The following is a 26,707-nucleotide window of genomic DNA, read 5'->3' as shown; positions in this document are numbered from 1 at the left end:
ACACCCTCAATCTTCATGTCCTAGTCTGACTCGGGACTAAGTAAATGGTAACATGATTTCAAAATGATAAGACAACAGTAGTCTATTTTACTTGACAATGTAAAATTAAGCCTTTGCCCGAAATTCATCTAGAAATGAAACTTAAATTGTTTTAAATTCTTTGTGATATAATTAGAACTTGTTTTCTGATTCAACAGTGCCTCCAAGCTTTGGATTTTTTGCACTCAAACCAAGTGATCCATAGAGACATAAAGAGTGACAATATTCTTCTTGGGATGGATGGCTCTGTTAAATTGAGTAGGTATTTTGGTTCAGATGGTGTTTGAAAGAGTATCGGGGGATTTCTGCTCATTTCCTGTCTATCTTGAGAAGATAGTGCCTATTGAAAGTGATTGGTTTGAAAGCAGTTAGAGCCCAGTTTGAAGTAAAGAATTTTTTCTAATGCTGTGTTCCTGTAGATCGTGGCCTGATTCTGGGGGTTTAACATTTCAGAATTCCTAGGAACTTCTATCTGCTAGATGACAAACACATAACTAGAAAAACAAAAGATCCTATAAGTTGGAGGGAACAGTAATGGGGAGGGAACCAGATTGAGGACTAGTAAAAATGACATCACATTAATCAGTTATCTCAGACCTTTTTAAAATCAGGGCCACCTGAGGGATCAGGTAATAATAGATAGGAGCTAAGGAGGTGGGGAGGCTCAGTGTCTGACAGAGGAAGGTACGGCCACATCTGAAAGTGACCTACTGTGAAAAAATAATCTGAATTGATTGTAACTAATTTTTTCTTCTCTGCAGCTGATTTTGGGTTCTGTGCCCAGATCACCCCCGAGCAAAGTAAACGGAGCACTATGGTGGGAACTCCCTATTGGATGGCACCTGAGGTTGTAACTCGAAAGGCTTATGGTCCGAAAGTCGATATCTGGTCTCTGGGGATTATGGCAATTGAAATGGTGGAAGGTGAACCCCCTTACCTTAATGAAAATCCACTCAGGGTAAGTCAGAAGAAAACTCAAATACTTCATCCCCAGGAACCAAGCCAAGTGTCATTTCTCATCTCTACCGAAAGTTGCCAGAACGGGCTTTTTCCTGAGACAAGTGACATAGAAGCTCCAAGTTATGATTCTCCAAATTACTCTGAGTTATCCTCAATATCTTCTCAGGTGTTCCAGAAATTTTGTAAGTGCCCCGATATCAGAATTTCTAATGGCAGGGGTCTTTAAAATTCTTTAGTTCAGCTTTCTTAAAGCAAGATGTAGAGAAGAAAAGTATTTTTATCACATGCCATAGCTAAATGATCTATCTAGGAAACACTTGCTTTGTAATTACTTTAACAAAGTGAATAAATGCATTTCCAGGACACCTATAATTTTTAAATTAGATTTTTGTCTCATTGTCAGTAATGATTTATTAAACAGCAGCAATGCAGTGGGTATTGAATGGAGCGTGAGATAGACACAGCACAGCCTGGTGGAATCACAAAGTTAATTAGACCGTCTAGTAGAAAATGAATGGAAATAGTTTCTGTTGGGTAACTTGATTTGCTACTGCGGAAACAGAGGTTTGATCCTTATGTGGTCTGGTTACCTCTGCCAAGAGAGAAGCTCCATGTCATAGCCTAACCCCCACCATCTTTATTCATAGATAAGCCATGGATTGGGAGAGTAAAGATTTTATTTATTTATTTATGAGACACACACACACACACAGAGAGAGAGAGAGAGAGAGAGAGGCAGAGACACAGGCAGAGGGAGAAGCAGGCTCCATGCAGAGAGCCCGACGTAGGACTTGATCCCAGGTCTCCAGGATCAGGCCCTGGGCTGAAGGCAGCGCTAAACCACTGAGCCACCCGGGCTGCCCTGGATTGGGAGAGTAAAAGGCAAAGGAGAATGGGGGAAATGTTTACTCAGCACAGAAGCGAGCCAGTACCTCTTTTGGGGTGCATTGCCTAAGCATGAGCCGGAAGCTGTGTCATATATTTAAAGGGCATCCCACTTCTGAAAAAGGAAATATGCACAGATTCACATTCTACTCTCAGGACACATGTAGCATGCCAGTGCCGAAGGCATCTCGCATATTGTTTGCATTATTACCACTGAGTCTCAAATTGAATTTTATCCTTAATATAAAAAGAATCGTCCTTGGGAAACGGTTTAGTGTTTACACGGTCAGCTTATACAATCTATATTCACACCAGATATATGTGGCTTTCTGAATATGTCAAGCAACCTACCCACAGATTATCTAGTTGTTTTCACAGTTGAACATTTTGCAATTGGGAGCTGCAGCCCCCATGGATGGAGAAGGGGACAGCCTCCTCCTAAGTCCTCTTTGCCACTTGGCCTCTTGTCCCAGTCCCTGTACTAATTAGGAAACAACAGATAGGACTGAATGCCCTAATGAATGCTACGGGCTATTGCTCTGGTCTCATGAAACAATCTGGAAGTGAGATGTGCACATTGATTAGCTGCCCTCGGGGCTGAGTGGAAAAGAAGGAACATTTTCCCACCGTTTATGGGTCAGCCCTCCATGAATTTAATCAAGCCCACCCCTGACCTATGGACCAAGCGCATCAGGATAATTACTGAGGCTTATCCTTATTGTTTAACCACCTTTGCCTATTAAGAAATAGCAGTGAAAGAACACATCAGACCTCTTCTTTCCATGGATTTCCTCCTCTAAGTCTTCGGAGTTTGGAGGCACTAAATGGATTACAACTATTTTGCTTTCTGCCTTCTAATGAGTAATTTACAACCTGAAAAATTTAAGTATTAAATAAATGGTGCTGTAAAGCAACTGGTCTCAGTAATGCATTTATTACCTTCTTCAGTTCCCCAATTACAATTGATCGCTCTTTAGCGGGGCTGTTAATTGTTAGAAAAAAAAGGAAACAAGTTCTAATCTTTATAGGCATCTCCTAGCCTAGGATTAGAACTCATAATGAACAGCTTGTCTCTTAGAATCCACAGTCTTGTATCTAAACAAGTACTTGCAGATTAACAAGCCACCAGGTTCAGGAAGCCTACATTAAGGCTGTAAGAAAAAGACCTGTCAGAAAGACCACCCTGTTGAATTCCACTGATAAAGATTTAGTCTAACTTTGCTCATTACTCTCCGTGTGTGATCAACCTCCAGTGAATCAATCAACAAGCCCTTTCTCTCTGCTAGGCGCCCCAAGTACTTTCTTAGTTTTGGTCTCAGATATGTTTCCCTCGTGTTCACTTAAAGAAAACAGAGTCTCAGGCTTTATGTCCTTATTTGGGATTTGAAAAATGTAGTCATTGAACCCATAGAGGGAATGGAGAGAAAAAGATCTAACCTGAGCCTGTAAGGAGCCTCTGTTTTCTTGGATCCTGGTGACCAGGCTGTGTGTGGGGAAGTGGAAAGTTGCAGAGCTTCGGAAGAGGTATAAAAGAGAGGCAAGTTAGTCCTTCTTTCCTTGAAAACCTTCCAATGCTATCATCCACCCACCTCTTTGGGCTTTGGGGAGGAAAGAAAGAATTCAGTGGAAGGAAGACAACGCAGTAGAGGAGAGGGTCGCATGTTGTTGTGAAAAAATTCGGCCCATGCAGTCAGGTGGATCTGGGTGTGACTTGACTCCAGAACCTACAAGGTTTGTGACTTTCAGCAAGTCACTTAAAACCTTTATAAACCTGTTTTTCTTTTTTTTAATATTTTATTTATTTATTCATGAGAGACAGAGAGGCAGAGACACGGGCAGAAGGAGAAGCAAGCTCCCTGTGGGGAGCCCAAAAACGGGACTTGATCCCAGGACCCTAGGATCATGACCTGAGCCAAAAGCAGACATTCAACCACTGAGCCACCCAGACATCCTCCTATTTTTCCTTTGTATCAAATGAGGATAATACCTGTCTTGCAAAAACTAAAAACAAAAACAAAACAAAACAAAACAAAAAAAACTAAATAAAGCCATGCATGTAAATCACCTAGCACAGTGTCTAGCTCATTGTAGGAAATATGTATATATGTATATGTATATATATGTGTGTGTGTGTGTGTGTGTGTGTGTGTATATATATATATATATATATATATATATATGGAGAGAGAGAGAGAGAGGGAGGGAGGGAGAGATTTATTATATGAAGAGAAGGGTGAGAAAAGAAAAAAAGGATCTGTGTAAAGGGAAATTGGATTCCCCACTTCTACTAAAGCTTCCCCTTCTCACTGGCTATACTCTGATCCCTGCAAAGAGTAGAGGGATCTGCAGCGTCCAGTAAAATTACAAGGAACAGGTAACACCGAACAGGACAGGTTAAAGGTGAAGATGGACTATACAGTTGAAGGCTGTTTGCCTTTCATTGTGGTTTTATGTGTGTGTCTTTTTTGTGTCCGTTGCAACTGAGCAAGCCCTTTGTGAATGCTGCCAGTTTAACATATCATTGATGCAAGGAATTAGCTACTCTCCCCGCTAGTTGTAAAGTGGTTGAGATTTTTTTAATGTAAATTGCTCTGTACTAATTTATCTAATTTGCTCATAAAATGCATTTTAAAGGTCATAGAGTTATTAGCTGTACTGATGTTATAAGTTTGGTACTCTTCCAGAGACAGAGAGGAGACAAGCTTCTTACTGTCCCCCACTGCCTGAAGTCTTTGCACTTAAAATAATTGGCCTTGAACATGTTGTTCTATAACCCATGGACATTTTTAGTGTGCTCTCCAATAATAAAGTGCCTTGTTCTTTCTGTCTGCCAAAGTGACCAGGGTTAAAATCCAACATCTCTTGTGGATATGCAAATCAGTGTTAGTGTTCTGCTCATCTCCCTAACCTTTTTGTTAGGTGGAGATATGTTTTCTAAAACCTGTGATTATAATGACCTGATTCTCAATAAAAAGGGATAATCATTTCCATAAAACGAATCTTTGTTTTTTTTTTCCACACCAAAACAGTGCCTCTTTATGAACTTCGCAGTCACACACAATGGAGCTGTTCTAGTCAATGGGTTTTGATGGAATCTGGCATTTGGGATATGTCTCACTGACATCTACTTAATGTCCCTACTGGATTATGGGTGGATCCCCTTTTTTATATGTACTTTTCCAAACCTTTATCCTAATTGAAAGGAACTTTCATGTTGTCTTTCTGACCTTGCTTTAAGCATTGATGAAACTGTAGCAAACATTGGATATTTGGAAGACAGTTACTGGTATTAATCAGAGACATCTGAATGCTCAAAACAGTAGCACAGTATGTGAACCACTGAGCCTGTACCAGTGGATCTACTCCTTGGTGTTGTACTGGAATCACCTCTGGAGCTTTAAGAACCAATGATGACAGGTTCCCACACCGAGGACTAAACCAGAAACAAGGCTCTATGGCACACCCTATCTAGAATGTTGTCTAGACTGGAAATGATTCTTCGGCAACCCTCTTTGAGCATGGTTGTTCAACCAGAAAAGACCACACTCTTATTCTGTCCATATACTCACACACATACATACATATTTATCACTCTGTTACAGTCTTGTTGAAATCCAGATGCACTCTATGGCATTTTCTGGCTTACCAGTCCAGTAACACTGTCAAAAAAGAAATGGCATTATCTCAGCATGGACATCCATGAGATACTATTTCGTTTTCAATTTTACTTCTCCTTAAAAAAAAAAATGGAGTTTACCATTAAAACGTGCTAACCGCTGAGTACATAGCACATATTGGTGATAATAAAGCTGTCAGTCTGGCTATTCGTGATTAGGTGTGCGTGACCTGTATGACCAGAGAGAAGGGAAGGCAGGAATCTAACATCAGCCCTGCTGTCTACACTACCGAGGCTTCTTATTCTCCCTTTCCCCACACTTAAAGCACTACACAAATGTTAGTTACTACTATAGAACTAAGGAAATTCTGATTAGCTTATATGTCTAGGGAAGGAAGTTAAGCAGAAGAGAATCTCCAGCAACTAAAAAACAGCAACTGAGAGCCAAAGTGCTCCTAGCTCCTCCAACCACTGGAACCTGTGTTGTGGATTGGAATGTCTGGGTTTGATGGCGCGTGCTCATTTGGAATTAAAGTCAGACATAAACTTCCTGAGCGCCAGAGAAGCAAGCATACTTTGCTAGCACTCAGTCAATATTGTTTTGAATGTATTTCAGGAAGAGCTGGGAGCATTCCCTTCTTTTTCCATAAACCACTATGGAACAGCAAGGTTTATTGATGGTTTGTTGACACTCCTCCTACTTTGAGGGCAAACCTATGCCTGGAAGGAGGGGCAGTTGGGACAACTGCAACTAAAATAATTATAGAACAGTAACAAGGCTTCTTTTTAATCAGAAAAAAATATTGCCTGTCAAAGGATAGACAGCTCTTAAGAATCATTGGTTGTCAGGAATTTAGCATAGGAAAATGGGACCCAGCCATAGGAAAGCTGCAAGTCTCATTTAGATTGTAATTCAGAAGCAGACAGTTCAAACTGGTGAGTTACGACCCAGAAGACAGCCAAAGAAGAAATTGATTCCACAGCAATCTAAAACCTGAGACTCTGACCAGGCAAAGAGGAGGGAAAGAAAGATTAGAAATGTGGTGGAATTGTTGTTGGCCTACTGTTGGCCAAGACTAATTATGCCCTTATCCTAATATCATCTTATCATTTCTCAGTATCCTTAAAGCATGACTTGGGAATAAGCCAATGATGCATATGCCTATTGCCCTAATGGGTACCAGACCTATAACTACGTAGTTAAGTCCCTAGAAATCACAGTCCCTTCTAAATAGACAAATACAGAGTGTGATGATGGGCATTTGCCTCGTGAAATGCCCACTGGCATGTCTTATCCTATGGCTTTTCAAATCTGTGTTTTTGCCAATGAAAAATGGCTTCACCAAGAAAATCAGGGTTTTCTTGGTACCTAAAGATCCTTTCTAACCTTTGTCATCATTTGGAAATACACATTTTCCAACCTGGTTACAGCATGATTTTAGAAGACCCTTTGCATTCTGATAAAAGGGTACTCTGAGATGTCTTATGTGAGCCTCACAGCAGAGAAAGTTTAACATGATGAAGGCTGTCTTACCTCTGTAGCTGGGAGAGGCAAAGTGCTAACATTATCCCAAGAACCAGGCTGATCTTTTTGCTGCTTCTTATCCCTTCCTTCCTTCCCTCCCTCCCTCCCTCCCTCCACCTCTTCCTCTTCTTTTTCTTCCTCCTCTTCCCCTTCTCCTCCTTTTCCTCCTCCTCCTTCTGTAAGGAATCGCCCCAGTGCTTAGATAGCAAAATTCATCATGGCTTTTCATCCAGGAGTGGCCAGTAAATGTGAGAGGATGAGACAAAGAGCTTTCTATCATCTCTACCAGCTGTATACATTATGTGAATTGAAGAGTGAATTCTACTCCCTGGTCTGCCAGTTTGGAATTCCATGGCCTTGCATAGGTTACTTCTTGCTGAGCCTCCACCTCCTTATTACTTCAAACAAGTGGAAGTTGTTGAGATTATTGGTTGCCAGTGGAATTCACAAAGCCCTAGAATTCTATGGAGTGTCTTGGGCTTAAAGAACCCAAGGGGGAAGTCACATGGCTCTTGATTCCACCAGAACAGGTCCTCTTTAATTAGCTTTTTCTGTTGGGCTTCCACATGAGCATTACTTAAGTAAAAGGAGAAACTTGTGGATCTCTAACTCTGTGTTCTTAGGCTATAAATAGGCTATGGCCTTCCTTGAGTGCCAAAAGAGCCATGATTTGAGCGTGTGTTGTCTTTAGGAGTGCTTTCAGGGAAATAATCTTCAGGAAGCATCTCAGAGATGTCTTTTTCATTATCTCCTGACTAAATCTGTATCCCAGAAAGAAGGGGGAGATTCCCCCTTTTCCTACCAAGCAAAGATACTTGATCATGATGTGAATGAAACCTGCTGCATGTAGAACCAGGCTTCCCCACTCTGATAGGACTCTTGGGGAGAAACCTGGAAAAAGCACTGCAGTGATAGAACTGCTGCAGGGATCCGTAGTCTACACTCTGGGATCTTTTCTGAGTCTATACCTTCCCTCATCCCCACTTCCAGATCCCCTCTGATACTCAACCTTGGGTTGCTGTCTGGGGTGCCCAGGGTTTCATTCTGAGCACACAGAGCCTGCTCCACGTTTCTTGACAAGCACTATTAATCCTGAGAGATTAAAGTGAGCAAATCCATTGTCAGAGTCATCTGGTCTTTATTTTCTGGCAGTGGCCAGTCCTTTATGTTTGAAAAGGGTGCTCTAAAGCTAGGCTGACACCTAATCAGTCAGTGGTACCTAATTACTCTTTGCCATCAACCTGTAAGGAGCTAGATCTGTAATAGGTTCATTTTAAATGACTTTTTAAGGATTAAACAACAACAAGAACCCCTCCCCCTGCACTGCTTTTTGGTGACAGATGAGAACTACTATGCAAGACAAGTAGGGAATAAAATTATCCCATGCTGCTTATTCAGTTGTCACACTGGACTGTTGGGACAAATAAGTCAACATGTGAAAGAAAACATTAGTTACAGTAACTTCTTTTTGCACATTTAGTCCCATTCCCTTTCTTCTTAAAAAGAAAGAAAAGTCAGGGCCTTTCATGAAATCCATAAACACATCAGAGGCGGCAGGACACTCTGGCCTCTGACCTCTGAAATCTCAGGTCACAAGTAAACTAAGCCATAAGGCGTCAAGTCACTAGTTGCCAAATCACTCTCATAAAACACTCAAAAGTAGTTGGAAATTCTAAAATGAGAAAGGAACCAGGACAACAGGAGGTTGCAGGCAACAACCTGAGTACAAGCTGCCTATAAACTCTCAACATAGACATAGACATGGGGGAATATATTGTGAAACCCTTAAACTAGGGTCTTGCTCTTGTTCCCCATTTCCAAACAAGTGGAGAACGATTGACCTCAGGAGGGTCTGTTTCCCCTGTAGTGGTAGAGGTGAAGTTGCTCACTGTGCCTCATTGAAGAGCCCTTGTCTGCCCCTGCTAGGAGAATTCCTTCCTCAGAGACTGGGAACAGTGTGAGGCGATATTTGCAGTGGTCGAGAGCACAGACTCTGGACTCACATTCCCTGGATTCAGATATTGACTTCCCCCTTGCTAGTTGTGCAATACTGGACAAAGTTACATTAATTCCACAGCCCTCAGTTCCTTCATCTGTCCATTGGGGGTCATAATCAAGTCTACCTCAGGGGATTGTCATATGGATTAGGTCACCTAATAGTAATCACCAAATAAATGTTCACTATTAATACTTTCCATGGACATAGTATTTCTAGAGATACTGAGACACAGTTGAATAGCTCTCTTGGTCTTATTGGTTACATTGTTTTGTTAAATAGATTTTTGTTGGCGAGGTTGGGAACCTGTTCACCATGTATAACACAATTTCCATGGGAAAATTGTTTTGGGTCCCAAATACTAAACCTCAAAAGAAATGTTTGTGCCACACCCTATTGTCTTTGTAAATTGAGTCTTTATATCAGTGCTGGGGCCTCTCATGGTTACTAACACATTGCCATTTAAGCCCTCTGGTTTGTTTTCTAGCATCTTAATCCAAACTTTATAAAGTGTTATAATGAACTTAAGTCACAAACTGAAGCTTTTTAATTAAATGGTTAGTCCTGTTGCAAAACTGCCTTAATGAAAATTTATTGGGCACATATGGATTGTTTGGGGACCTCTTTGGAGAAATGTGGTAACTTCTAAGATGACTGCATTGATCTTTTTTAACTGAGGAAATTGCCAATAAGGTAAATTGAATTATTCCTTCAACTGGGTAGAGTAGTTTTTCTTGGAGTACTTAGGTAAATTTTAGTTGCACATCAGGGTCAGCAAAAATTGTGATTTTTTTATGTTACCGCCACAAGATTTAGTTATTATTCCAAATCCCAGAACATAAGGGGTGCCTGGGCGGCTCAGTCAGTTGGGCGTCTGACTCTTGGTTTCAGCTCAGGTCATGATCTCAGGGTCGTGAGTTCGAGCCCCATGTCAGGCTCCCTGCTCAGTGGGGAATTTACTGGAGATCCTCTCTCTCCCTCTCTCTGCCCCTCCTGCTGGTGTGTGCTCGCTCTCTCTCTCTAATAAATAAATATATAAAATCTTTAAAAAAATTCCAAAACTTCAGAAACTTCTAGGTAATTTGAATATCACCATGAAGAAAGTCACATTTTGCCCCAAGGTGGACTTTCTAACATTATAAACAAGGTCAGTAGGTCACAGGGCCTGCATTTCCTCATCGGAGGAATCAAACGGACCTTGGTTAATGATGTAGCAAAAGATTAATCAAGAGCGCCTTTCCCCTGCAAGATTGGTCAGAGGAGTCTCCATTTCTGAACTATGTTTCAAGTTCCAGAGACCATCATTCCCTCCCATTTCCCTCCCATTTACCATGTTATGGCCACCTTTTTCCAGTTTTCCCTCCCTTTGATGTCATCCTCTTCCATAGTTTGTTCCTGGAGCTCTTTTCCTTCTGCCACACCGAGGGGTGGGCATCAGAAGTTACCATGTGCCAGGAAAGGTGTTTTGCTCATTCTTTGTGTATCTTTTTTTTAAAGATTTTATTTTATTTATTCATAGAGACACTCAGAGACAGGCAGAGACATAGGCAGAGTGAGAAGCAGATTCCCGGCGGGGAACCTGATGTGAGACTTGTTCCCAGGACCCTGGGATCATGACCTGAGCCGAAGGCAGACGCTCAACCATTGAGCCACCCAGGCGTCCCCTGTATATCTTCTTTTTTTTATTATTTTTTTAAAATTTTTATTTATGATAGTCACACACAGAGAGAGAGAGAGGCAGAGACATAGGCAGAGGGAGAAGCAGGCTCCATGCACCGGGAGCCCGACGTGGGATTCGATCCTAGGTCTCCAGGATCGCGCCCTGGGCCAAAGGCAGGTGCTAAACCACTGCGCCACCCAGGGATCCCCCCTGTATATCTTCTTATATGTTTAATACTTCACTTTAGGCTCTGAGATTTACTACTCTGTGTATCCAAGTCTGTGATATTCCCAGCTCAGTTAAATTGATTCACACATTTAGGCTCTCATCTCATTCAGTAACAAACATGTTTACTGGGGACCCGTGTGGGGCCAGTGGCCGTAAAATCCAGAGATGCCCATGACACAATCCTCCCTTCACAGTCCAGGAAGGCAGGCCTAGAAACAGGCAACAGGTGTTCCCAATACAATGTGAAAATAGATGTCTGAACAAACAGCCACGGTGGCTCAAAGGAGGCATTGGCTAACTCTCCCAAGCAGGGTAACCCACTGTCCTGGTTTGCTTGGCTTCCATACTAAAAGCTAGAACAGTCCCCAGAAAACCAAGGTGGTTGGTCGCCCTGTCTGGAGAGATGGAGAAGGCCTTAAAGAGGAAATGCCATGTAAACTAGAGCTTAAAAGGCAAGCAGGAGTCCACCAGGCACTAAAGGGAAGTGGGGCCAGCAGATTTAACACTAGAGTGAAATTGGCTTGAGCAGTTTGTGAGTTTCAGCCGTTGTGTAGGTACATGGGGGCAGGGGAAGAGGGGCACCCAGTGAGGACTACAAAGCTAACAACGGGCCCCAATCATGGAGGACTGTACATGCCATGCCCAGGGATCATCACTGTGCCCTGTGGCCCACTGGTTTTCAGACGACTGCAGCGAGCCCCCGGTTCAAATGAAACCTTGCTTGGAAGCATGGAGAAATAGAGAAAAAAGAAACATGTCTCTAATTGAAACAGATAGGTGTGGGCGCAGGCTCTCAGAGTCTACGTGTATCTCGCTGTCCTGCTGCTTTTCCTTCTCAGCTGCCCTTGAGGGGATTGAAGAGGGAGTCCAATTTGCAAACCACATGCGTGGATTACAGGGGAGCCAACAAAAAGCTCTGATCTAACCGCCAGCTCATTTCCTTTCAGTTTTCCCTAACTCAAATAAAACCAAAATGTGATCCTTCACGCCTAGATCTATTTTCCTTGATCTTTCTTCATGCAAGACTTGACTTTTTTAGTAAAACACTTTCTGCCGTGATTGTTGTACTGGCTGTAACTGTATTTGTCTCCCATTAGCAGGGCAGTGGGTAGCAATTTTCTTTTTACAAAGATAGTCCCCAGCTTACACACAGGACGTGTTCCACAAGTTCATTTTTAAGTTAATCATTTGGAACTCAGAGTGCATTTTCCCATAGAAGCTGCATTATGTGTGGTGATTAGGTTCCCAGGCCACTTCCACAAAGGCCAGTTTAGCCCCTAATATAACTGAAAGTGTGGATTTTTTGCAATGGAAATTAGTTGGAAATAATACTGTTGCAATTAAAACGAAAACAATGGCTGGAAAAAAAATCGTCTGGGTTTTTGTTTCCCTCAAGGGGTAGTACTTGATGAAAAGCAGGTTTAATCCTCTGAAGACAAAAAGACATACATGAGGATTTCTGTGTAAGTTTGGCATACATAGCTTTTTACATTTATTTTTTAAGTAATGTTTTGGAGGTGTTTTTTTTTTAAGTAAAAAAGCAGTCATATCCATTGTAGAAAATTTGGAAAATCGAAAAATATGCTTGAAAAATGAAGTCACGAGTAATCCTGCCACCCAGAGAGAACCACTGTTAACATACTGGTGCGTTTCCTTTCAACCTTTTCCTGAGTCTGTGTATTTTTGTAATCGAGCCAGCAGATTTAACTGTGGTATATGCCACAGGATGCACTACTCTGCAGCCTTTAAAATGACATTTCTGAAGAACTTGGTAAAACATCAAACAATATTTATGATCTAGTGTTGAGTACAAGGCAGTGGTGCGTTATACCTAGATGGAGGGTAAGGGCATGTAAGCAAATCGGCACTAATCAACCAGGCAGGAGTCCTCTTGTTAGGCTACCGATCGAGACCCCTGCCTCCTCCAAACATCAGTCCCACCCCCCAACAAACACCAGATTTATTCTTTTTGTAGAAATTTGGAAGAGGACATCCATTCTCTCTGAAGTGCTGTAGAGGTTCATGGCACTGGCTCCTTACGCTGATTCCCCTTCAGATTACAGAGCTTTCTGCTCCCTTGCCTCCATGCATCACCAGCCCTACTCAGGCTGCACAGCTATGATGAAGGTCATTTGTATATTACTAAATGGAATGGAAAGAGGGGCATGCATTTCCTGAGGTAATGAGGCATGAACTAAAGAGAGGTGAGGAGGATTATGCATACTCATGAGCAATGAGATTACGTGGAGGAGAATGTTTTGAGCCACAATGGTGAAAGGAAGTTGGGGAAATGAAAGCACTAAGCATCCAGGCAGATCCAGGGAGCGTGGAAAGGGAGCAAAGAGGTGTGTGTGTGTGTGTGTGTGTGTGTGTGTGTGTGTGTGCGTGTGCGTGCTTAGGACTGGGTTTGTCTACAGAGCAGAAAAAAAGTAAGCAAAGGACAGTGAGCATGGTGGAATTGTGGCCAACGGAAATAAGAGTTTTAGGAGACAGCAAATGTAAGGCGCGCAGTGAGCAATTTTCTTAAGGGAACAAAGACAGTTTGTAAGGACAGGTGCTTCAAGCACTAATCATCCAAGAACTAAAACACCCTGTTTGAACTTAATATAATGTATCTGCTGTGATTGTGCACCATTTGATTTCAGCCTGATTGATGATTTCCAAAAAGCAATTTATAAGCACATTCCTTTTTCATACTGGTTGGGGTTTTTTGTGCTGTTTGTTTGTTTGTTTGTTTGTTTTAAGGCAAGGCTAGATGTGCAAGTTACTTTTATTTTGGCATGGAAGTCCCAATAGCTGTCCTATGCATCTGCTGTTCAGCAATGACGGAATTGAAAATCAGATAGTAGTGAGGGGTAGTGAGAAAGAAGGTGTTAGTTTGAAGGGGGTTGTAATATACATGTAGGGTTTTTTTTTTTTAATGTACTGGGGGAAAACCCAGAAAGTTTCATTGCACTCCATAGAAACATGTAGCACTGAAATTCTCACCATCACCACGTAAGAGAATTTCACTCTTTGGGATTCTGTGTATATCATGTCTGGTGAACTGACAATGTAGAGATTCTGGGTTAAGTGGGCCACAAGTCGTTGGCTAGTGGTTCTCAGTATTGGCTATAAATTGGGATCTCCTGGGGACCTTAAACAATACCAATGCCTGCCTTCCACCCCCAGATATTTTCACTTAATTGGTTTGGGGTGGGAGGTGAGAACTGGGCACATGGATCTTTTAAATCTCCCCAGGTGATTTCTGTGTGCAAGCAAGTCTGAGAACCTCTAGTTTGGTCCATTGCTTTAATTACCCAGGTGGATTAAACTGGTTCTCAAAGTGTGGTCCTGGAACCAGTAGCTTCAGCATTAACAGGGAACTTGCTTGAATGCAAATTCTTTGGGCCCCTTCCAGATTTACTAACTCAGAAACTCTGGGGGTGATCTAGAAATCTGTTGCATGTGAGAGGTTGACAGCCACTGGATTAAGCAGCCCTTCCTAACTCTCTTTTATTGAAGTTCTATTTGCCAACATATAGTCTAACCCCCTCTTAAGTACACCTGTGGAAGTTTCTAGGCAAGAGAGATTTCCCTACCAGCTGATGAAAACTGGTCCAGGAAAGGACTTTGATAGAAATATTTATAATAATTATAGTAGGAGCCATGGTGGGCCAAGGGAAAAGGAGTTGTGGGGGGTAATAATTTGCTACAAAGCCCAAGCAAGTTCAGGAGAGAGCATGTCTTCATAACAGGGGGTTGGTCACCTAGACAGACATAACACTGGTGGCAGTACCCATAGGGAAAACTCCTACTTATTACTTCAAAACTGTGTTCAGGTACCAGCCTCCTCTGTGAGGTTTCCTCTGAGCTCTAGGGTAAATTACTTCCTCCTTGTATTTACTTAACACTGGCTCTATCCCTCCATTAGCTCTTGTCCCACTGTATTGTAGCTACTTATGTCTCACTCCCTCACTAAATTGTGTGATCTTTGAAAGCAGGACATTCTCTTATTCATCTTTGGGTCTCCAGTCTCTAATACAATACCTGATACATAATGCACTTAGAATTGTATTGTTCCCTTAGAGGAGGAGGCATGAGGAATGGCCACCTTCTTTTTTTTTTTTCCTCTCATGAGCCTTCAAAAGATGGGTTTACCTTTGTGAATTCACCAGGGACCTGGGGCTAGCTCTTGCCATGGAGGCCCTAGATTCTGTCAGCACACAATGACCCAGTCGAGGTCTCTCAGTGGTGGCCTTACAGAACAAAGATCTCAGAGATATATTTGCTACTGGTTCTTTTACAGAAGGCTACATAATCATCATCAGGTTCCAAGACTACCAATGTCAACTTTTCACATATTTTCTCTCCACATAGGTAGACCTTCATGGGAAATCTACTCAGGGATACACCTGCCACAGGACAAAAGTACTTGAGTCCTTGGGTCTCACAGGTTACTTCTTATCCAGGCCCTACCATCCTCTGGTTCTTTGTGCTTCTCTAATTCTATAATGTATTCTGTTCATGACTGATCTGCTCCCAGATATTCATCAAACAAGATGAACACTTAGTAAATTACAATCACTTTTGTAAGCGCACCTTCTGGAGGTTGTACTCAGGTCAGTGTGATTGGGTGTATGCATGTTCTCCAAGTCTTCAGAGTCACAGATTCACAGACAATCCCTAGGCTTAATTTCCTAGGTGGTTAATCATGCACTCATTATAAATGGACTTTTCCGTACTTAACTGTCAAAGGACAACCTTATGACTTTATTACCAAGTTTTTCTGGGTGGGGCCCCTCAATCTCACCTCAGTTACTGCCGAGAGGAATGACTTCTAAATGTTATAGAAACTTTGAAATGTATGTTAGTGTCATTCTATAAAATGGAATTTTGAAGACCCAGGGTATAAACTGGAAGAAACTGGAGCTGTACCTTCTGTGCCAACTCACGATCCTAATTTGTATGCACTGAATGGATTTTTCTGTTTTTTTTTTCTTTTTATCTTTTCTGTAGGCATTATATCTGATAGCCACTAATGGAACCCCAGAGCTCCAGAATCCTGAGAGACTGTCAGCTGTGTTCCGTGACTTTTTAAATCGCTGTCTTGAGATGGATGTGGACAGGCGAGGATCTGCCAAGGAGCTTTTGCAGGTGAAAATAAAATAGGATGATTTCACAGAGAGAGTGATTATATTGAGCTTTTCCATCTCAGCGTGTGACAGTAAGAGTCTAGCTGTGTCAAGAGATGTCTAGTTCAAGTTGGGCTGTAACCCATTTGATTCTAGACTGCAGGCACATAAGTATAGGCATGCATCTAATACATGATTGACTGGCATGTTGCCCTTTTTCTGAGAAGTTGGCGGTTTAATCTATAAATCTCTTTTGTTCTTCCTGGAGTCTTATTTTGCGAGGAAAAAGAAAACTGTGAACCTCTGGTGTTGCTGTTTTGTTCTAAACTTTACTTGTGCCCCTGGATGTTGTGTGCAGGTGCTCTTGGCCGGAGGTAATTCTCTACATAACTATGCAATTATTTCCATGGCATTTGCTACTCTAATGCTTTACTGGTCAAAGCCCCTTTGCTTGTGATGCCAAATGGCAGGCACCTGCTTGCCTGGGTGAGTACCATCCAGTGGTGAGTGCCTCTGTAACCATTTGTCCTTTTCATGGCTCTCAGGGATTAGTCTATCTGATGATCATTAGTACCAATGGTGGACCACATTCTTTACACACATTATTTCATTGAATTCTTTAAACAACTCTATAGGGTAGGTGTGATTATCTCCTGTTACAGATGTAGAAATTGAGGCTTACACAGCCATCGAGTGACAGAATTGAGATCTGAGCCCTAGATTGTCTGACTCTCCCCCACACAAACACACAAACCAATTTAGAGACAAAAATATATACTTCTATTGATAAAGTAACACATGCCTGGGACTACACATACAACTTCAGTGCTGAGGACTGTTTCTCGGGGACGTGTATCAAGCCCTGTAACATCTAAGAAAAGTGACTTTGAACACTTAATCCAGTTAAACAAAAGGTGCAACATTTGGTTATCTAGTGTGGTACCCACAGACTCAGTCTGCTCCAGGCAAAAAAGAAAGAAAGAAAATAATTCCTGTTGCTCCTGAACCCCCCCTCCAGAGATGGAGAGCTACACCCTAGTCAAAATACCCCACCCCAACCCAAATCACTCCTGGGATAAACTGATTTCCAGGAATCAAAGAGACTACACCTCCCTTTTCTGCTGTGAGCATTTCACAGGCTTCCCTAGGGCTTAGAATTTCAAATCTGCAATGGTTCTTTGGTAATCCTCGATTTAACCCAGTTTCAAATTACAGATGAAAAACCTGAACTTTGGAGTGCCTCGCTCCCACATCTCTTCACCCCTCCCACCACCCACGTACACATCCTGATACACATTCCAAGGATAAGTGATGAGACGGGTTCTCAATGTAGCTATACAGCTAGGTAGATCATTAACTCAGCTACCTAGTTGCTTCCTTCCCTGACAGTTCTTTGATCTAAAGCAGTCAGATAAGTAACGCAAAACTATATTTGGAGTCTAAATTGAATCATTTATTTGTTGCCTCTTTTCATTTTACACATTACCAATATCCTGCATATTGCCTGAAGTCCATATAATGCTATTCTCTGACTCTAGCCTATAACTGCCCATATCAGGGGCTAGAAAATAGAGGGATGCATGACATTCACCCCCTACACACACACACACCCAGAAGGCTTGAGAAAAGACACAGGTCTTCAGTATTTATGTGTATTTCTGTATGGCCCAAGTCAAGTCTCTGTCCATCGATTGATATATTTTTGAGCAACTTCTGTTTGCAAGGCTCACTACAGTGGGTGATACAGACCTTAGAGGCATGATTCCTACTCTCCAAAAGTTTACAATGTCCTTGGGTATGTGGCAGAAATAACCACAGGGTGTTTTAAAGACTCATTCAAACCAAGTGGCTATTCAAACAATAAATGCCATGGTTGATTAGAGAAATGTTCCTATGAGTTGTGGTGATCAGAACCTATCTGCAAACAGGAAAGAGTTGTTCTGAGTCTTGAAGGACAGAGCAGGTTTAACTGGTTGAGACAAACAGGGGAAGGGATTTCAGATGGAAGGATTATAGTGTGAGCAAAGCCATGAAGGCAAAGTTTAAGTGAACAGAAAATAAAGCAGACAGCCGAAGTAAACACATCCAGTCAAGAGGCTGTAAGAGATAGGGTCATAGAGGGCCTTGAACACCAGGCTATAGAATTGGGGCTGTAGCCAGTGGGGAAACCCTGACCATATCTGAGCGACACATGGTGATAGTTTTGCTTAGGAAGGTGAATCTGGTGGTATGCAATAAGAATTAGCAACAGGAAAAAATGGGAGCAGGAAGATCAGGGAGAATTTATGGTTATAGTTGAGGGTTTGGTGATTAGCCCTGAAGCAGGGAAGGCAAGAGATAATGGTAGAAGGCATTGAGAAGAAAGGACTTGGTAGCTGCTTACATGTAGAATATAAGAGAGAAGAAGACAAAAGTAATTTCAGAATATCAAACCAATGGCAGCATGTAGGAAAAGCAGAAATGATGAAGGATAATACACTGGTTAACATTTCTTTGCCTCTGTGTAGCTTACAAGGAACTGTCACCTCCCCTAACCATTATAATAAGGAGAGGAGAGATTTGAACGTAGGTGCACAGATTCCAAAGCCTCTGCAGCTTACATCACACAAGAGTACCCTATTTGGGAGACTTTTTAACATAGCTCTTTAAATGTTGGACTCAAGCGGACAGAAGGACATTCAGAAGGAAATACCCAGCAGGCAATTGGAGAAATAGGAGCAGACTTCAGGGAAGACATCAGGTCATACCATATTGGTTTGGGAGTCATCCCCATAAAGCTGATGAAAGGTCCAAACCATGAAAGAAAGTGAGCTCTCAAAAAAAAAAGTGAGCTCTCAGAGGAATTAAGTTAGAAAAAGAACATAATGAGTACTGAGTGCTGGGATCTGGGAGGTGGGAAGAGGAAAGGGAAGCAGGGAAGAAGATAGAAGGGGAGGAGTCGGTGAGCATACATGTGGAAAAGAACCAGGATGGGAGAATATTACAGGCCCCCAATGAGGAAAACATTTCAGAAAAGGAAGGGATATCCATTTACGTTAAGTACTACAGAGGAGCCAAAAGAGAAATGGTGGAGGTGCAGCTACCGGGTTTAGCAGTTGAGAAACCATTGGCTTCAGGGTCAGAGGCCACCAAAGACACGTTTTCAAGCACAAGAGCTGCTCCAGATAAATGCATTTGTTTGAGAAAATCAGAAAATGAGACTGTTTACAAACATAGTGACCCCTACTCTGAGTTCCTGGCTCTGCCAGTCAGCGGCCAGAGGATTTCATGACACCGAATGACAAGGACATCTGAAGGCCAAAAGCTGGCACCATTTTTAATCAAGTTGTGTTTAATTGGCTGCTCAAGGTACACATTTGAATGAAAAAGGGCTGCTTGAGAATGTAAGGTGATATACCTGTTGGAGGAAAGGATTCCAGTAATTCCTCTTCTTTTTCCCCCTCCTTTTGCAGCATCCGTTTTTAAAATTAGCCAAGCCTCTCTCCAGCCTGACTCCTCTGATTATTGCTGCAAAGGAAGCGATTAAGAACAGCAGCCGCTAGGACTGCGAGCCTTACCCCACACCATCTCCCTCCTGAGTAAGACTGAACTGATATTCTGCTGCAGGAAACATGGAAGAAAATACAGTCAAAGGGGGTGGGGGATCTTTAACTTTCAAATGAATAGAAACTTCTTATAAGCCTTTTTCCTACTCCCTCAGATTATGTAATTTATTTGTAAGCCCGAATCGCAGCCCGACCAGGGCAGCAATGTCGACGTGGCCAGAAAGTGGTCACTTCTACCGTGAAGCGAAAGAGCCAGTAGTGAATCCCCTCATTTTGTGCATTCACTTTGAAGAAAAAGAGGTTTCTCAAAGATGCACACTCCCTCTTCATAGTGTCGTGTTCGTTTTTAAGTTAGAGAATAGTCCCTCTTGCATTCGAACCTCCTTCAAAACTCCTTGCCCAATGTGATGTTTTTCACTTGCATTGTCATTAGATGTCCAGGGGAAAAAAAAAAAGATGTCGAAACTTTTTTTTTAAAGAAAAAAAAAAGAAAGTAAAACACAAAAAACAAAAACAAAAAACCACACACAAAAAACACAAAAACAAAATGAAACAAACAAAAATTACCCCAGAGCAAGTACTGTGTGAACATGTGGAAGTCCATGCCCTAATAGAGTTGCAATTTTTTATTCTTCTTCTATAGTGGTGGCTTGGTTTGTGTGCCTTTTTTTTTTCTGCATTTGTATTGGAAAAGGTTTCTTTTAAGGCATTTTTCCAAAAGCAGAGAGGAATATGTGTGTTCAGGAAGGGCTTTTCAAAACCGTCTATCTAAATAAAGCTCAAATGGTGAAATCCTGTCACATTTTCACAACGACGCTTCAGAGGTAGTTGATGTATCATTTCTAGAAACTGGCTCATTCATCTTCATGGCGCCTGACAAAGGACACATTGAAAGTGGTGGTACTCCCGTTGGGTGGGTCCAGGTCCTCAACCTAGGAAATCCCAATGGGAGAAACCATTCTTAGACAAAGATGGGACTTTCTCTGAGAGCCAAAAGGGAAGCAAGATGAGTGTGTGACACAGATCTTTGGTGGACAAAGGAAACAAAGATCAGGAGACCTAACTTAATCCTCTCTTTTGCTTGTAAAATAAGCACCTTTGGAGGAAACAGACCCCTTAGCCAACATTTGCTTACGATCAGAATCATGTGACAAGTTATAACATTTTTTAAATTTCTTAAAAGAACTGGGGAACAGAGATATTTCTAAGCATCCAAACCTGTCAGAAACAAGGGGTCCATGACAACTACATCCCAATCAACATTTGGCTCTAAGTACTTGTTCCCATTTTCCCTGTCTCATCAGTTTCTGTTTCAGGATATAGTATGGCCAGACTTTGTCCTTTCAGCTTTTGAATTCCAAAACTGCATTCAGAAAGATCTGGAAATTTTCCAGTGAAAAATAATTAGGAAAAAAATTTAAAAAAATAATTAGGGCTTGTGATCATATCCCAAGAAGTATCAGCCCAATCATGTAGCTACTTCTTAACAATTCAACAGTTGGCACTTCCTGAATCTTCTAGAGTAGAAAAATATCTGGAGGGTGTCTGTGTAGAAAAAATGGGTATGCTTCTCTTTCAAATGTATTGTCAGTTTCATAAACTCTGTAAAGTGGTTTCTCCATGCCTTTGAGAAACAGTCTGTTCAATAGAAGGCTTCTTGATAGGTTCTATTCAGATTCTCAATATGTTACATATCTACATTCAGCAAGAAGGAGAAGGAGATTGGTGGCCCGAGCCTCTCTTCTCTGCCAAGGTACATCTGTCCATTTAACCATCCATCTGTTCCTTAAAAGGCAAGCACTTTCTTTAGAGAGTTTCTGCTAACCATATAGTGCATGTGTTTATGTTTAGGAAATGGCACCACTGGTGGATTTCCTATTTTCCTATTGTTTTCTTTTACGATAAAATTTGGGAGGGCTTGACCCCCTAGAAAATACCCACAGTGAGATAAAACAACACATGCAAAAAGAAGATCAAATGGTTACATTCATTTGAAACATGTTGTGTTATACTTGGCAAAAAGGTGGTTGGGCCTGAAATTTTGAAAGCCACACTGTTCTAATGAGAGAGAGAGAGAGAGAGAGAGAAAGAGAGAAAGAGAGAGAGGCCTTAATATTTATTTCACTTAAAGTTAAATGTTCTTTTTTTAATGTTTCATTCATAGTGCCAGGGAATTCAATGAAATAATACCTGGGGTGCGAGTAGAATTCAGTACACTAACTATGCCCCTGCCAGTGGAGAGAATCACAAAGCTGGTTGGGAAGCCCTAGTTGTTGATTAGCGTCTCTTATATGTCTTAAAGGCCTTTTGGGTGGGGAGAGACCTGGAGCAGTGATCCTGAGATCACTGTAGGCAGAAAAATGGTTGCTCTTTTATGCTTTCGGTTCTGCATATTACCAATGAGGAGCCAGGTACTTCTTCGCCGCGCCCCCATTGTACCAAGATTTTATGGTAATATAGTGCAGTAGGCTTTACTCTTACAAATTTATATCTATGTAAATTTTTAAATGAGAATAGCTTCTAAAACCCCTCCCCCACGTTGGAGAGTTATGTATATTTCTAATAAGTATTAGCAAGAAGCTGTTTCTCCTGCCAAAATGATGCTGAAGGATTCACATTGGGTACACTTGAACAACTTGGACTCCAGGTGGTCGTTTATTCCCTTTCTCTGGATTTTTTTTTTAAGCTCATCTTGACACAGATGAATCTATCCAGATCCTTAAAATTGCTAGTGTGCCCAGAAATAATGAAGGCACGTTGTGGAGTGTTGATGGCAAAATGTCCTGAGATAGGGATGGGGCAGAGGGAAAGTCAGGGAAGGGTAAGAAGCACAGTAGAGATTATTTATTTAAGAGAGAAGAGAACATTAATGTTGTAGCAAGGATCCGGTGCGTTGTCATAATCCCATGAGGATTTTTGGATGACACAATCCCCCCAAATCAGTCACCGTGTTGGGTAATGACTTCGCTCTTGCTGATCTCGTCTATGTGTCATTGTAAATATTTGTGTGTCCATGTTCCGTTTTGGCTACTGGATGGCCAAGTCATGTAAGAAGATTTAACTCAAGTATTTATTCTTTAATTGTGTTACTCAGATTTCTTCAGGCTTGTGAATTGCACCCCGATGTTGAGTTTAACCACCTAATCCCCCACATCCATCCCTCCCCTGTGAAGCACATTCCATTGCTAAAAGAAAAAGAAATATGAAATTGCTTCCTGTCGTCTGTATAACTGTTTTGATAGTTTGAGATGTTTGTCTATAAAGGATATTTCTCCACTCAAAGATCGTGTAAATAACTATATTCCTTTGCACAGTGGCGTGTTTATTTCTAGTGAGGCTGCCAGTTCTCAGAGAGAATCTATCAAATCACTTTTAAATAACACAAAGAGGGATTACAACTATGGAAAAATAAGTGTGCATAACGGACAAAGACTGGGAACACTGTTGAAATCAGTTGTGTTACAGTGGTGGGATTATGCAAAAAAAAATTCCTTTAAAAAGTTTCTTTGATACTGTTATAATATTGCTTTATAATAAATAAACATTGGAAAGGGGACTGTAGAAACATAGAAAAGACACCAGAAGCAGATGTCTTCTGACCAGAGCCCAGAGCATGCAGGGCACAGATATTTGCTAGTTACAATTATTCCATAGGCTTTATATTTGCCTGGGTGCTGAGGTTGGCACACGCTCGGGTATGGCACATGCTTTCTTAGCAGACTATTATCTCTAAGTGGAAGCTAGGGAGATGTCGCCATTAGATCTCCAGACACATCCTTCTGCTTTAAAATTGGCTGCCCTCTGCTTTGACATGGTGCAGAGGTTTATGTTTTGGTTACTTTAGATTGGATGGGGTGATGTTCAGGTATCACCTTTCTGGCTCATTTTAGCAAATTTTCAGGTTGGATTTTAGAAGAACAGAAGGAGGACTCCCCCCAACTTCCACCGTGTCCTTGTTCCACCAGATGTTATATCATTCAGGTACAATGCTCCTTTTAGTGATGAGTAGACAAGTCCCTTTGATTTCAGTAGAAGTTAGGACTTGCAATTAAAAGCCAACTATGAAAACATAAAGACAAATATTTAGAACTGCCTTTGCCTATTGGTCTTCAGCTCCTATTCGCTTTGGCTGGAGATGGCCTCCATGTGCATTCTGTGCTGCTTGATGATAGGTTGATTGCAGTAACTACTGTCATTTTTAAAGGGCAAAGGGAGAGTACCAAGAGAGAAAAATTTTCCTCTAACCACCAAAGAAATTTTAGATGATGAGTTTTATAATGCAGTGGGCTCAGATGTGACTCAGTTTCCCCAAGAGCAGACCTTATACTGAGAGAACCCACTTTTCATTGCCATTCTCAATGTGAAAATAATACTTAATTAGAGTTCTTTATCCCTGCCATCCCCGGTCAAATCTCATGGTCCTTCTCTGTGCTACTCGCAGTTAATATTCAGTTAAACACAGGCATGGCCAGTGATGCAAGCTTCTCCCATCCTCTAAGCAAGAGGACCACAACTCAGCATTCGTAAATTGATGGTCTAATAGGCCTGGGATTTCGAGTGAACTTAACACACAATTCTGAACATATTTGCATGTGGCTTGGGAAGGAAATAAATGGTACCTTGGAAACAGTGGAAATATTTTACCCTAAGAAAGAATTTTTCATAAGAGATTTGCTTCTGATATCATCTTTCTGTTGGTTAGCTTTAATTTTGTCACTCCTTTCCTGATCCCACACTCCTGTAGTGGCCAAATGAATATCACCCAACTCCTCATGCATTGAGAATGTCTGTTTATTATTAAACAATCTCTAACTGAATCTGCAAATGCGGGAACGGAGCTGTCACCTCCACATGCACACGTCTATGTGCAAGTATACTACCGTACATATAGCATTTACTGCCACGTAATACAGTCATACTTGCAGGATAAACTGATAGAAACAGGTTGAGGCTGTCAGAGTCTCCTTTGGAAGCTGCTGTCAGGTGAATGCTGCCCCATAATACCTACCAGCAGTTGAGGGAAGTATTGTGTTCACCTGATTTAGTACCTAAGAGGAAGTCAGCAGGAGTTATAAAGAAGCAAGCAGACGTGGTGGAAGGAGGACCAGCCTAGGAGTAAGGAGACCTGGATTCTAACATAGGCTCTGTTTCTCACTTCGTTTGAGGCCTTGGGCAAGCCACTTAACCTTCTCATGGCTGTTCCTTCATCTGTAAAATAAGGCTATTGGACCAGATGACCTCCAAGGTCTTTCCAAAAGTTCTATCATTCTGTGGTACTATAGGTTGCCTTGCAAATTCAACCTGCTAAAGTGATTGATGGCAAATATTGCATGCTTAAGCCTGGGTTTCTTATGTTGCCGTTAAACTGTAGAAATATGTAAGATGATGGGGGAAGAAAAAAACCTTAAGTAAATGAAAATAACACTAGGGAATGTTGATAAAACTTATGGCAGCCTTCCCAATCCTCGCATTTTGTTTCGTTGTTGTTTTAATGTCCTTTTTCTGTGATGTGTTCCCAGTTTTTATTTTCCATATGCTCTGTATGTGAAGTCTGGTTTTCATTAAGCTGTGGCCAATATGTGCTACTAGAACAGAAATACACTGTCACACTTGCTAGAACAGAACGATGTTTGGGCCTTTCCTTTCCTACAAAGTGATGTTGGGTTTATAGACTTTACTTTGTAAATGGCACAAGATGGCAGAACCCATGCATTTCAATGGCTAGGACTAGTAAGAGCAGACATAAGCCCTTGTAGGTTGCAGACAAAGAAGTGAAAAAGTAAGTATGTGCTATTAGCATCAAGGAATGTTGACACATCCACTTGTTGGGAACCAAAGATAGCATTTCTGATGACAACTCCCACAGTGAGCGGCCAGTTTATGAGTAGACTGCCAGAAAGAGGGTAAACTGGAAGTCACCTAGTCCCGATGCCCTGCCTCTTAACAGAGTGCCAACTAGCCCTGAGTGTGAAATTCAAGTTGAGTATGTGTGCTTGTGTGTGGTGTGCTTTATGGACCCGCATATACTATATTCATTAGTGATAAGACCTTTCACAGAATCCTATAACCATTAGTGGGTTGAGTTTTAAGTCTCAGTACATCAGCCAGGAGGAGTCAGATCACAAGGTGCTGACATCTACTGGGATTGTACTCATGATATCCAGACAAAACAAGTTGAGGAGGATCTATATTTTCCTTTTTTATCAGAATTGTATCTCATTTGGTTGTGCATCACTTTTGTTAAAATGTGTTACCTGTAAAACCCATGTGTAGTGAAATTCTTCTGTAACTTTGGATTAAAGGTATTTATGGTCTTTTTGTTTGTTTGAGTTTTTTCAGTAAGTTATTTCTTTCGTAGACCTGCTGATGGTATGGTTCCATCCTTCTGACCTCAGCTTCTGATTTTTTTTAAACTTTTGTTTCCAATATTGTTATTTTAAATTGTGGTTGAAGCAATAGAAAATTGAATTATGGATTGTGCATGACTGTGTCTTGAGTGTAAAAATATTGCAGTTTGAAACTTGGACCTAAAGTATTGCAAATAAAAATGACAAACATCAACGAGCTGGTACTTCTGTCCTCTGTTACCTTCCTTCCTGCCCACCCCCTTGACACTAGCCATTTTGCCTAGCTCACAGGGAAATGCCCAGCCTTGTGAGCAGTGCAGAAAATGTCATGTGAATTCTGCCACTAAGTAACTCAGACCAGGGACTCCATCTGGTGTTACATGGAATAGCTCAGAGTCACAGTTTTTACAAGGAACAGCACTTGTAAGTTCTCCATGTTCTCCCAAACAACCCACTTTGGAGTGAAAAGGAAATTGGCAGTTTGGCCCCATTATACATGCACTTTCATGTTTTAACTACAGTATTCTTGTCCTATTTCCTAGGGATATACATTCCATGAAGTAAGAAGCAACAAACAGTCTCTGTTACCATTGGCGAGGTCGGGGTAAAGGGTGCACAGAATCTCTCTATATTAGTTCTTACAACTGCGTGTGAATCTTCAGTGATCTTGATAAAAATTTCCAATAAGAAAAACAATGGACTCCACAATACCTCCATCATGACATTTCAGAGGTCATGGCAAGGAGATAGAATGCCAGCTGGATATCATACCCCAGCCCACTTCCACCGCCA

The 26,707-nt window shown here is 41.5% G+C and overlaps 1 protein-coding gene across 17 annotated transcripts in view; it reads left to right on the top strand.

Annotated features, from left to right (window-relative positions):
* PAK3 (p21 (RAC1) activated kinase 3) overlaps nucleotides 1-26,129 on the top strand; it is a 267,243-nt gene extending 241,114 nt beyond the window's left edge. For 14 of the 17 annotated variants that reach the window (XM_072816521.1, XM_072816518.1, XM_072816519.1 and 11 more), the window contains 5 exons: nucleotides 198-297; nucleotides 801-997; nucleotides 15,908-16,045; nucleotides 16,382-16,509; nucleotides 19,476-26,129. In XM_072816521.1, coding sequence (XP_072672622.1) covers nucleotides 198-297; nucleotides 801-997; nucleotides 15,908-16,045; nucleotides 16,382-16,480 — 534 coding nt within the window. In that variant the 3' untranslated portion in view covers nucleotides 16,481-16,509; nucleotides 19,476-26,129. The remainder of the gene's footprint in view (nucleotides 1-197; nucleotides 298-800; nucleotides 998-15,907; nucleotides 16,046-16,381; nucleotides 16,510-19,475) is intronic. The other 3 variants (XM_072816522.1, XM_072816524.1, XM_072816528.1) reach the window with 1 other exon arrangement.
* Nucleotides 26,130-26,707: the final 578 nt, after the last annotated feature.

This window comes from Canis lupus, chromosome X (assembly GCF_048164855.1).
Source record: "Canis lupus baileyi chromosome X, mCanLup2.hap1, whole genome shotgun sequence".
NCBI classification, from domain to species: Eukaryota; Metazoa; Chordata; class Mammalia; order Carnivora; family Canidae; genus Canis; species Canis lupus.
This window is presented reverse-complemented; position numbering and strand designations above follow the sequence as displayed.